We start from the raw sequence: 12900 nt of genomic DNA, 5'->3' as shown, positions 1-12900 counted from the left end.
TTTTCGTTTTTTTTTTTTGCATAAAACTTAATCTAGGAAAACAATTTTTTTTTAAAAAAGAAGTATTACTTCAGTTGCACCTAAATACATGTAATACCGTCATGCACCACAGGATCAGTTACACAAACATTCTACAACCTATAATAATAGAATGATTTAAGAGAAAAAACATTATAATATATGCAGTAGGCCTCTAAGGCCATTTCTTTGCATATTTTTTTATTACAATCACATATCACATTTCCCACTCGCCACCAATCTTACCTATAGCCACTACCACCAGAAAAAGTTCCCTCTCAAAAAGTGCAAATTGGAAAGCTACACAATTCTTACAGCTTCTCAGAGCGCACATCCGCCTTAGCTTTAGATTTAATCTACCCTCAGGTGGTCTGTGAAACCAGCCATTTGTTTATCAGATGTTATTTTCTTTGACTCAGATGAAGCCTGCCACAGAGCTACAGTTTGTCATAAATATTTGGTTTGCTCTCGATGTAACTTCTTGAACTGTTGGCAAAATGAAATGCAAGTGTAAGGGCCTAGAATGAAGCAGACTTAAAGTGTTGTGGTAGGAAAAAAATGACATTAAAGTTCAAATGAAGCCTATAAAACAAAAGGGAATAATGGGGAAGGCTGTACAGATAGTATGTTGACATCTAGAGGCACAACCAACATGAAACGTATACTTTATTTTAAAGACTGTGCTGGAAACCACCATCAGGCCAAGAAATACATGTGGTTTCGTTGCACATGACGGGGTGTTCAGTAAATATGTCACAAATACTATTTATTTTATGTATCAGACCATGATGCAATATCCACTACTATAGCACTTACAGCTATGGCCAAAGGTTTTGCATCACCCTATAGAATTAACAAATTTTGCTTCATAAATTCGAATGAAACCTACTTAATAATGTTATGTCAACATATTGAATTACATATCGCTTTGTAGTTTTCCATATACTTCACAAAAAACTGACAAAAATGGAAAAATATGACATTTCAAAATCTAATATGAAATACTGCACTATTAGTATGGCGTCCGGGAGACTTTTGTGATATCATTCTGTAGTTTCTTTGATTACACAATCTAAATTATGTTCATATAGTTGCTTTTTTTAAATTATGGCTCAATCCTAAAATTCTAAGTGATGCAAAATTAATGGGATTTTAAGATACATGGTTGTGTTTGCATAACTGAAAAGCAGTATGATCATGCTATGGGGAAAGTGGTCTGTGTTTTTCACACTTGTAATTACAAAGGTCTTGTGGTGTTTGTGGGTGTTTGCTTCAGAGTATTATATTGCTATCTGAAAAAATCTGTAACCTATCGAAAAACGATATTTCATCGAACATGGCACATCTGTTTTATTTATTTATTTTAGTTCTTTACTGCAACAATAATTATGTATACACTATAAAAATAAATGTTGATAAGTAAATAAAATTATTATTCAAAGGGACGGAAGATAGAAGTAGATGTTAAAGAGGTTGTTGCTCACAAAATAATTTCATAAATCCTACCTGTCATGCACTTAACAAACATGCAGCTTTTAATGAATAACATATTAGAACAAATATGTATATTCATTTCAAAACATGACATCTGTTCTTGATACTAGGTTAAAGAAAGTTCTTAGTTTGCACGCCTTGTCTTCCAGGAAGTCTGTTACTGCTTTGCAGGGTCAAAGCATCTTACTGGCTGCAAAGCATGTCAGTCATGGAGAAGCAGCTGGTTTGTTACTGACAGGAAGAAGGCCCTGAAGGGGTGGGGACAGTTTCACTACTCAGGTGTAGTACCACATATCATGTTATAAAATAAAAATATATGTTTGCTAAAACATGTTTACTACTTTATATAGAGAATGGATAAGTGCATGGCAGAGAATATGTATGGAATTATTTTGTTAGCAACAATCATTTTAAACCTGGAGCTGCAGAAAAAAAAAACATGTTGGCAGATCAGAGGTATGTCAGTTCTACCATTGGGGAAAAATACTGTAGGTGAAGTAATTTATAAATATAACTCAACTGAATCATGATACATTTAGTATCTTTCTGCCCAGTTTGACGTTAGGACGAGATGAGATTGAATTCTGCAGACTGGTTTCATGGTTCAGATGGAGACTTAACATACATACTGTACTGTATATCAGAATGACATTCTTACCTAGATATTGAGAACCGTGCATCTAGTTGTGAGGAAAGTTGTAGGTAACGGCTTGGCTATTAATGAGACCTATGTTTTCAGAACTGCTTCACCAAGTTTGATGAACATTGCATTGAAAGTGGATGAAACTAATTATTCCATGTGAATGTAGCACATAGTGATTCTGCAGTACCAACACCTGATTGGCTCAGCTATTGAAAACCATATCTTGGGAACAACATGTTTACTTTTGATTAAAAAAAAAAAAACATTTCTTGGCATTTGGTATGCTGTACTGTTTTACAGTATGTAGGTCACAGTGACCTATTTAATGTACGGTACTGATACCTCTAATGTGTTATTTACATCCTTGGTGTGAGATGTGTAAGATAATAACGTACCTTGTTGTTTTCTGTTTGTACACCTCTTTTAATCCAAAGACACTGCATGCAGTGAATGGCGACAGCACGGAAACAAAACAAGATACCCATTTTTTTCTGTTGACACGGTGAAGCCAAATATTTAACAAGATGGTTATTTCTGTAACTTTCAATATTTTCCCATGAGCAATAGATTTCAGTGTCCTACTTTTTAAAAGCCAGTTACAACAAACATGTGTTTGAAATGCCTGTTCATGTAAAAGTACCTTGTGGCAGTAATAAAACAAAGCCCACTCAGAGTAGTGGGATTGTTTACGTCAGTAATATTTCAATCATACACTAGAAAGAATATGAAGAAATTACTTGTAACGCCTTTTCAGTATTTACCGGAACAAAATATTTCGCATTTTGTGCCCCCCCCCACCTTAAAATTAGGTTGCAGAACATTTTTACAAGTAGGTTAACTGAAGAAATAAAAGGTCAATATGCTTCTGTAGTTGTTTTTTTGATTTTCCTCTGAGAATGTTTTGATGTTTTGGATTTAAATGTTGGAGTTTGCAAGCAGTTTTGAGCAAGCACTCTATCTTACTCCATTTTGTATAAATGCAAGTTTTTTATTTAGTAATAGTAAAATAAACTTAGGCCTGGATTAAATCAAAATGATGGCAAAAGTACATCATAACTTTCATTTGATTTAATTTCGGTCTTACATTAAGTACCTTGACTTCCTCTTATGACACCTGTCACTGCAATTATCTCCAGGTAATGATCGATGTGGAGGATATAAATGCTATTATAAAGTATAAAAATGTAATGTGTAGAAAAAACATTTTAATATGTTATATATAATTTAGACTGGATGAAACGTATGTTGATTTATCGGCTACGCAATTTCACACTGCTTTTGAAGAAGCAGGGTCGACCTGGGTGACACAAGCAAATACACAATGAGCGTATCAATGCCCTGGAAGCAGCTTGTTAGACGCTTCCATCCAAGCTTCTCTGGATTGAACCGTTGGCCCAAATGTTGATTAGAGCAAATGTTTCTTCATCCCTGCTGCAATCTGGCTCATGGTGTGTCTCAAATCAACAAAAATATGGCTAAACAGAATAAACAGAAATGTTTCCTGCAGAAGTAAAACCTTCACACAGGCGTAGCTGTTTGTTATTTCATCGGCTTACAAACGGCCATTATGCATTTTTGTCTAGCCCGACCTGGGTCAAAGTGTGTGGACCCACATCCTGAGGTGCCACACACTGCCAACGTAAAAGGGGCTTTAGTCTAGAGGGCATCAACTTGTGGGATAATGATTGCTCTATTTAGAACTTGATTCTTGAGTTGGGTTTTTTAATGAGAAAACATTAAGGACTGTTTTACAGAATATTTTGTTAAGGACTGTTTTCTAAATCCCATTCTGATCATTTAAATGAAGTTCATAAATCCCATTTTTCAAATGGGATCAATATCAGCTTTAAGAGTTTGCAACTTTTTACACCAATCAAGATAAAACAGAAAGTACACAGGCCAATTGCCAATTTCCCTGTTTCTGTTTTTAATTATTTATGTTCATGACCCTTTATATGCTCTGTTGTAAATATAAATTAATCATTAACATGTCTTATTTAAAGGTTTCCATTCTCAGTTTCTTAATCTTGGAATAATTTTTTGTTTGCAGGTATTCGATTAAAGATTGCAGTTTGTTGTAATTAACACACTTTAATTAGTTATGTATTATTTTATACACTGTTCTCTAGGAAGTCATACTTGATCGCTGTATGCAGTAGCAAAAATAACGACAAGAAGTTTGTTCACAAATAACTATTTCCTTTTAAATATTTAAACCTTAAAATGAATGCCTTTAGGTGAAGAAAGGTTATCTCTGTCAAGATATTTATCATTTCCTACAGCACCACAGCATTGTAAGTGGAATGTTTCAAAACCAGCATAACCAAGCCAACAAACATAAATGTAAATGTGTTTTGTGCCCCGTCTTTCGGAAGCTACTATATTCTAAATGCAGTTCCAAGGTAGGGACATCCCCCTTTGCCAGGGTGATGCTTTGAATGGTAAGCTGTTACTATGGTAAGCTGTTACTGTAATAAAGGTAAATTGTACTCCTACAGATCTCAGAGGTTTTGATTAAACTTAGAAGATTCAAACTGTTCCTACCTCAAGATTTGAACTGTGATATAGGGCTGTTGCAGGATGCAGTGCTTTGACCTAAAATACCTTAAAAGCATTGAGTATTTTTTTAAATGTCATAGCAGAGGGAAAAAACAGATAATTCATATGCTAAACGTTGATTATGAAGAGACTGATAACTACTTTTAGTGAATTCATTTTACTATTTTCTTTTAGATCTACAGATTTTTTTAAATTTATGGACTGTAAATATGAATCATCTTCTTATTGAAATACACTCTCCTTTGTTTTTTAGAGCTATGAAAATAATTCCACTTCTTTTCTTTAAAAAACAAGTGTTGTACAATTTGGCAACCTAGCAAATGAGCCACTAATTAAAAATAGTATTGGGCAATTCCCTAAACAAATATTAAGCTGATTTCAGACCCCGATTAGCACTAATCTTGGACTATTTATGTTACCTTAGGTAAGGTTGTCCGTTATTAGTGACCAGCCCATAAGGTGGGCATATGGTGGTGTATTATATTATTTTGGTTTCATACTATTGTAATTGCATTATATTTATTTTATCCTGACCCCCTTAACCATAACCATGTTTTGTCTTCAATACAGATTTGGGACATAGCTGCTGTATTCATTAATGGTTCCTTATTGATCACAAAGCCATGTTATTTCCTCTTCAGGTGGCAGAATGGAATGTTATTTTCCCACACAATGAAAACTTTTGATAGAATATTTTTGTACATGTGCTGTTACATTTTTTTATTTTTTTTTTAAATATATAATTCTGCAAAACTGATCTAGAATAAACAAGGCGTGAGGTACAGTTATCTTTAAAACACCAATGCACTAGCCAGTGGTTTCCAACTTTTTTTTATTTTTTTTTTAAAACTGTAGCCCTTCTGTCTGGAGGTTTCAGCTCAAGTACCCCTTCACAATTTTCACTCCACTGAATGGTACCACAGTTGCAATAAAAAGTAGAATAATCTGATTAACAAACTAATTTCCTTGTTTACTAAATATATAATTTATGTCACAAGTTTGGGACTGACACACTGCTGGTTAAGAACAGAATTCCAAACAATAACTTTTTGTGGCTTGGCTCTTTCTGTAGACTCTTGTGTTTTCCTCATTTGTTTTACTTTTGCAAGATATATACACATTTTTGACCCGAGAAATGGTACACAGGATAATCTGGATGTACTCTACCAAAAGACCGAAAAAAAAAATTCAATCTGCTGCTCTAATAAATGCAACAAAAACCATTAAAGTATGAGTATTGCAATTTCTCTGTGTATACTTCGAAAAATAATGCAGAAAGATTGTGCTTCACTGATTAGTATTGAGCAGAGCTCTCTATGGGCAGAATGGCCAGATGCCTGCTTCACCCATACTCACATCACTCCGCTTAATACAAATCATACGAGCGTACAGGTGGATGACAATTTTGAAACTATAGGTCAGACTCTAACCTTTGAGCTGCTAAACAAAAATGAACTATTTATGCACAGTGGTTGAGCGATAATATATAATACCAATGGGGCTCCAGAGTGGCGCATCCGGTAAAGGCGCTTCGCATGGAGTGCAGGATGAGCCCTATAGCCAGCCTGGAGGTCACCATTTCGAGTCCAGGCTATTCCACTGCTGACTGTGGACGGGAGTTCCCAGTGGGTGGCGCACAATTGGACAAGCGCCGCCCAGGGGGGGAGGGGGGGCTCAGGTCGGCCAGGGTGTCCTCGGCTCACCGCGCACCAGCAACTCCTGTAGACTGGCCAGGCGCCTGCGGGCTTGCCTGTAGGCTGCCCAGAGCTGCACTGTCCTCCGACGCTGTAGCTCTGGGTTGGCTGCATGGCGAGCCTGCAGAGTGAAAAGAAGCGGTCGGCTGACGGCACAGTCGTTTCGGAGAACAGCGTGTGCTCGTCTTTGCCACTCCCGAGTCAATGCAGGAGTGGTAGTGGTGAGCTGAGCCTAAAATACAATTGGTGATTTCAAATTGGGAGAAAAACAGGATAAAATCAATTGGTGACTACTAAATGTAATAATATATTGATAAGGGGAAAAAAAATGTTATTGAGAAAAAAATTATATATTAAAAATACAAAACTGAAAGATCATAATTGGATAAGTCTCCACCCCCCTGAGTTAATACTTGGTGGAAGCACCCCTGAAACATCCCCATAACATGATGCTGCCACCACCATGCTTCACAGTAGGGATGGTGTTCTTTGGGTGATGTGCTGTGTTGGGTTTGCGCCAAACATAACGCTTTGCATTTAGGCCAAAAAGTTCCATTTTAGTTTCGTCAGACGACAAAACGTTTTGCCACATGGCTACAGAATCTCCTGAGTGTTTTTTATTTGCATACTTCAAACAGGATTCAAGGTGGGCTTTCTTGAGTAATGGCTTCCTTCTTGCCACCCTACCATAAGGGCCAGATTTGTGGGGTGCTTGGGATATTGTTGTCACATGCACACTTTGACCAGTCTTGGCCATAAAAGCCTGTAGCTCTTGCAAAGTTGCCACTGGCCTCTTGGTAGCCTCTCTGATCAGTCTCCTTCTTGCTCGATCATCCAGTTTGGAGGGATGGTCTGATCTAGGCAGGGTCTTGGTGGTGCCATACACCTTCCACTGCTTAATAATCATCTTGACCGTGCTCCAAGGGATATTCAAGGCCTTTGATATGTTTTTATACCCATCCCGATCTGTGCATTTCAACAATTTTGTCAGAGTTCTTTTGAAAGCGCCTTGGTGCTCATGGTTGAGTCTTTGCTTTGAAATGCACTACCCAGCAGAGGGAACCTACAGGAACTGTTGAATTTATCCTGAAATCATTTGAATCACTCCAATTTAACACAGCTAATTTAGGATTGCTATTACAAAGGGGGGTGGACACTTATCCAACCAAGCTATTTCAGTTTTTATTTTTAAATTCATTTTCTACAAATTTCTAGAATATTTTTTTCACTTGGAAGTTGTGGGGTAGGATGTGTAGATAAATGAAAAAAAAAAACTATTTTAATGAATTTTAAATCCAGGCTGTAAGGCAACAAAAAGTGAACATTTTGAAAGGGGGTGTAGACTTTCTATAGGCACAGTATATATATATATATATATATATATACACTACCAGTCAAAAGTTTTAGAACACCTCCATTTTTCCAGTTTTTATTGAAATTTATGCAGTTTAATGTCTCAAGTACTCTGAAATTAAAGCATAGAACAAATAAACAATTGGAGATAAAAAAAGAAATCATGGAATCGTTTTGTTTAACAAAATTTAATCTAAATTTTTGACTCAAAGTAGCCACCTTTTGCAGATATAACAGCCGAACACACTCGTGGCATTCTTTCTACAATGGAAATCAAATATTGTTCGGAAAGTTCTTCCCAACACTGTTGCAGAAGTTCCCACAAATGTGTTGCACTTGTAGGTTGCTTTGCTTTCACCCTTCTGTCCAGTTCATCCCAAACCAGCTCGATGGGGTTTAAGTCTGGAGACTGTGCTGGCCATTCAATGATTTGAAGCCTACCGTCTTGTTCTTTTCTTCTAAGGTAGTTCTGACCTAGAGGTATGTTTTGGGTCATTATCTTGCTGTAGGATGAACCCCTGACCAACTAGGCGTATACCAGAGGGTATTGCATGGCGCTGCAAAACACTGTGGTAGCAGTTTTGGTTCAGGGTGCCACTCACTCTGTGCAAGTCGCCGACTCTGGATCCAGCAAAAGAGCCCCAAACCATCACGCTTCCTCCTCCATGTTTGACAGTTGGTGTCACACACCGAGGAACCATCCTTTCGCCTACTTGACGGCGTACAAAAACCCTGCGTGATGAACCGAAGATTTCAAATTTTGATTCATCGGTCCATAAGACCTTCTTCCAGTCTTCAGTAGTCCACTGGCGGTGCTTCATGGCCCAGGCAAGCCTCTTTATCTTATTTTGCCATCTTAGCAATGGCTTTCTTACTGCCACTCGACCTGTCAAACCTGCAGCTCGAAGTCTTCTCTTCACAGTTGAAACTGAGACTTGCTTACTTCGACCAGTGTTAAGCTGTGCTTGAAGCTGTTGTCCTGTGAGCCGCCTATCACGCAAGCTGTTGACTCTCAGAAACGTGTCTTCTGATTATGTTGTGGCTTTGGGTCTGCCAGACCTCTTCCTGTCAGAGTTTCCTCCAGTTTCCAAGTGCCTTTTGATGGTGTAGGAAACTGTACTCACTGACACCTTGGCTTTCTTTGCAATTTCTCTAAAGGAAAGACCTACACTTTTAAGGGTTATAATGGTCCGTCTGTCTTCCTTTGTTAATTGCCTTTTTCTCGCCATTATGAGAGCAATATACTACTTCCTGCAGTACAATACTGTCCAAATAATGCTTAAGAGGGTGTAGTGACAAAGTCTGTTCCAACACTGCTTTTATACAGAGGGTTTGTAAGTAATCAACAAAAGTTGGGACACCTGTAGGAATTGTTAGCATCAACTTTCAAGGCTTAATTTACTTCCATTGCTGCAGAACAGCTGTAAGTGGTTAACCCATTACTTGTTCCCTGAAAAAGGCCTTTTTGTATAACTCTGAAATGTACATTATTTTTAAATTTTTGGTAACCTAAACTTTTTTTTTTAACCTCTGGCAGTTTACCGCTTACCTTTGTACCATTTCAGGTTATTCACTGGACTTGAACTGCTTAAATATCAATAAAAACTGGAAAAATGGGGGTGTTCTAAAACTTTTGACCGGTAGTGTGTGTGTATATATATATATATATATATATATATATATATATAAATGAAAAACTGATGTTTTATTTAAAAGGATAAAAAGGGAAATTATTTCTAAAACAAAGAGCACGACACAATCATGATATGTGAGAAAGTATTTTACTTTGATTTAGTGGTTCTTTTTACACATTTAACATTGCAATTTATTTTTTACAAAACATACTTTAGCAAGAAAAAGGCATTTACCAAGCGGCACAAAGTATATGTTTATGCTTTAGGGACATCTATATGTACAGTGCAACGTCAAACAACTAAGCATTCTGGTTAGTTGATTTTCAGGAGAACTTACCGAGGAGTAACTAGGTTGCATTGAAAAAATGACAAATAAAACAGTAAGTGTCTTGCTTTGCCTGCATAACTCGGCCAGTTATGAACCTTTGTAGCCTGCCAAACCCACGTTTTATTTTTTTTATTGTAACCAGTTAGTATTTTTGTTTTGACAGTCCAATTAGATACAGGCTACATTTCTGGATTTGTAACTGTACTGTGTTGTCTTTTAAACAACAGATTCAATATGGATTTTTAAAAAGCAGATCCCTTAAAAAGACAGCCATAAATCTGCATAAAAGGCAACCTAACAGATCATCTGAAATGATTGGTACCATGTTATCAACTTTAAATAACCACTACTGGTTGTGGTAAATACAGAAAATCATGATTTGACTTGTGGTTCCACTTCACTTCAGATACAGGCTACTCGTCAGAAATTACAGAAAAAACAATGGTGCAAAATGTATTTTAAGCACAACAGTACAATAAAGCAGCACATTATAATGTATAATTAGCTTCAATTTAACCTTTTTTTTTTTTTTTTTACTTTTATAGACAGTACAGGTCTCTCCAATAACTTTTATTCAGTCAGCAATACCCTTCCACCTCAATGTAATTTTATTACAGTATTACTCCCTTTTTCAGTTCAATAATGTCAGCACTGTAAATGATCCTCCTGCTGTTTCAGTAGGTCACTGGCTGCACAGTCGGTGTTTGGCACTGGTAAGCAATACAGAAACATCTTTTTGATGCATTAGTCAAATAGATTTTGTGTAACTCAGAGGTCTGAAATATTCTGAGAAAGTAGCCAGAGAAATACCAGACTACTTGGTAAGAAAGGGAATTCATATTTGAATGTTGTGCTTCCATAACAAAATCAGACTGCCACATCTTACACAAAAGAAAACTGATACATAACATACTAGAAATGAGTGCATCACTACGATAAGCCCATTTTGCAATTTTTAATAGATTACTCAAGCATATACAGTAAGAGATTGTATTGCATCCTCATGTCTGAATTGCCTATTTGTGAAATGTAGCAGTGGCTCTAGGGGCAAAATATAAACAGGGATAAATATGATTCAGCTGATCAGGACTTCTCAAAATAACAGTATACTGTAACTAGAGTAGGAATACAAAAGCAATAATCATATTTATGGTCCAAACTATTGTCTGGTTTCACAGACCCTGCTAGCACCATTCATGAGCTAAATCACTTTAAGATAGTACAACACCAAGCTAAGTGAAAGAAACAGTATGAAAGCTTTCATAAGCTGTCCATATTTTACTTTCAGTGTATTTCACCATCTAGCTACAGCAGGGTTGTGTGTGATTAATGTGTCTGGAGTTGTTTTTTCACAATATTAATACAATTGTTTTGATTGAAATGTAACAAATGAAACACTTTAAATTGTACAGTCCTGACTGAATAATGATAGCAGTTGTAACCGCCTCCTCTGCACAATTAAGAAAACGTAGTCAAGTTTCAGTTTAGTATACATCTGTAAAGAAAAGGCACCGACAAGGTTTTCAAGTTCCAGCTTTTTGAGTAAAGTAAGATTGTCTGAACAGTGCCGTCTGATCTATTGTACATTACAGCATGTCTATGCAACTTCCTCCATGTAGTCAACAGCTTCACTGAACTGTGAAATGCTGTGATCCAGTGTGAAGTCATCAAGCTAGAAGAGATCATAGAAAACTAAAGTCACCATTTAAGCAGTAATTGTATCACTATAAAAAAAAGCCCTTGATTGTAGTGCAAAGGCATGTAAGGTCCTGGAAAATAGATCATAATGCACTTTTTGTACAGCTACATGTGTGTTGTGTATTTCAATACAAATCACACATACTGCATTTTTGTAGATTAGCGCCTTTATCATGGACATCAATGCAAACTTAACTGCTGCATGCATAACATAGCCATTTATTTTTCAGTTTTTATAGTAGTATGTGCCTTGAATATGTGCTTTTGACTGCTGGGCAAGTATTACTTGGTGAAAATAACTAAAATTATAGGGAAGTTAAAATGCTAGAAATAAAAAAAAGCTTAATAAAACGAGATAAAGACCATGTCATCTTTCTTATTTTAAAAACTCTCTTACTTGTGGACATTCTCATTTCTATCTCCAGCCTGCTTACGCATGTGCTTTTCTTATGACTACTGGTAACTTGATTTGCCGGTTCCTCTAAATGCTTTCTTTGATATTGTTCTAATCTATTGCTGTTTTTTTCATGAAAGCCCTCTATTCAGTCTATTTGGAGTACACTGCCTTCCTCATCAGCTACTTCCCCAAACATTGCAGAGGCCCAGTAATACAGCACTGAAACAAACCAAACATAATACTTAAAAGAGGAAATCTTTTGAAATATAGGAAGAAAAATTCATTTTAAATCACATCATCAGCCAGTCAACTACAGTAAATAAACGCCTTGGTATATTTGACAAAGTATGTATTATTCATGGGAGGGGAAGAAAAAATTTAAACTGAGCCTACCTTATCACTGGCATTGAAAGCCACCCCCTCAATAGAAAGCTCTTCTTCAATCTCCTCTCCAATGCTAACTTCACTTTTAGTTTTATCTGATCGATGGCTGGTACTGATAAAAAAAAAAAAAAACACAACAAAACAATAAGTACAGATTTTTTTTTTTCATTTAACAATGATGTAATGAAAACATCATTGTTAAACGGGGCAGCAGTGTGGAGTAGTGGTTAGGACTCTAGACTCTTGACCGGAGAGTCGTGGGTTCAATCCCAGGTGGGGGACACTGCTGCTGTACCCTTAAGCAAGGTACTTTACCTAGATTGCTCCAGTAAAAACCCAACTGTATAAATGGGTAATTGTATGTAGAAAATAATGTAATTGTATGTAAAAATAATGTGATATCTTGTAACAATTGTAAGTCGCCCTGGATAAGGGCATCTGCTAAGAAATAAATAATAATAATAATAACATTAGACAAATAAATAAATAATAAAACGTTACCTGTTAAAATCATCATCATCATAATCATCTTCAACTCCTGCAACAAATATATATACTCTATGTTGATAATACATTATTCAATTTTATTAAAATAAAACATGTTAAAACTAGGGAAATAAGTTAATTTGTTTGTGCATTTTAAAACATAAAAATGCTGTGGCACAAAAAGGTGGGGGAAATCTTATACGTACTCATGC

At 36.3% G+C, this 12900-nt stretch overlaps 1 protein-coding gene across 8 annotated transcripts in view; it reads right to left on the bottom strand.

Annotated features, from left to right (window-relative positions):
• Window positions 1–9526: 9526 nt before the first annotated feature.
• Window positions 9527–12900, bottom strand: part of LOC117403246 (centrosomal protein 43-like) — a 28986-nt gene continuing 25612 nt past the window's right edge. For 7 of the 8 annotated variants that reach the window (XM_034005255.3, XM_034005251.3, XM_034005252.3 and 4 more), the window contains 2 exons: window positions 12212–12314; window positions 9527–11395 (listed from right to left, as the gene is read on the bottom strand). In XM_034005255.3, the coding sequence (XP_033861146.1) occupies window positions 11203–11395; window positions 12212–12314 (296 nt within the window). In that variant the 3' untranslated portion in view covers window positions 9527–11202. Of the gene's footprint in view, window positions 11396–12211; window positions 12315–12703; window positions 12741–12900 lie in introns of all 8 variants that reach the window. The other variant, XM_034005254.3, reaches the window with a different exon arrangement.

Source organism: Acipenser ruthenus, chromosome 5 (genome assembly GCF_902713425.1).
Source record: "Acipenser ruthenus chromosome 5, fAciRut3.2 maternal haplotype, whole genome shotgun sequence".
NCBI lineage: Eukaryota > Metazoa > Chordata > Actinopteri > Acipenseriformes > Acipenseridae > Acipenser > Acipenser ruthenus.
Note: the sequence above shows the minus strand (reverse complement) of the source record. Positions and strands in the feature narration are given on the sequence as shown.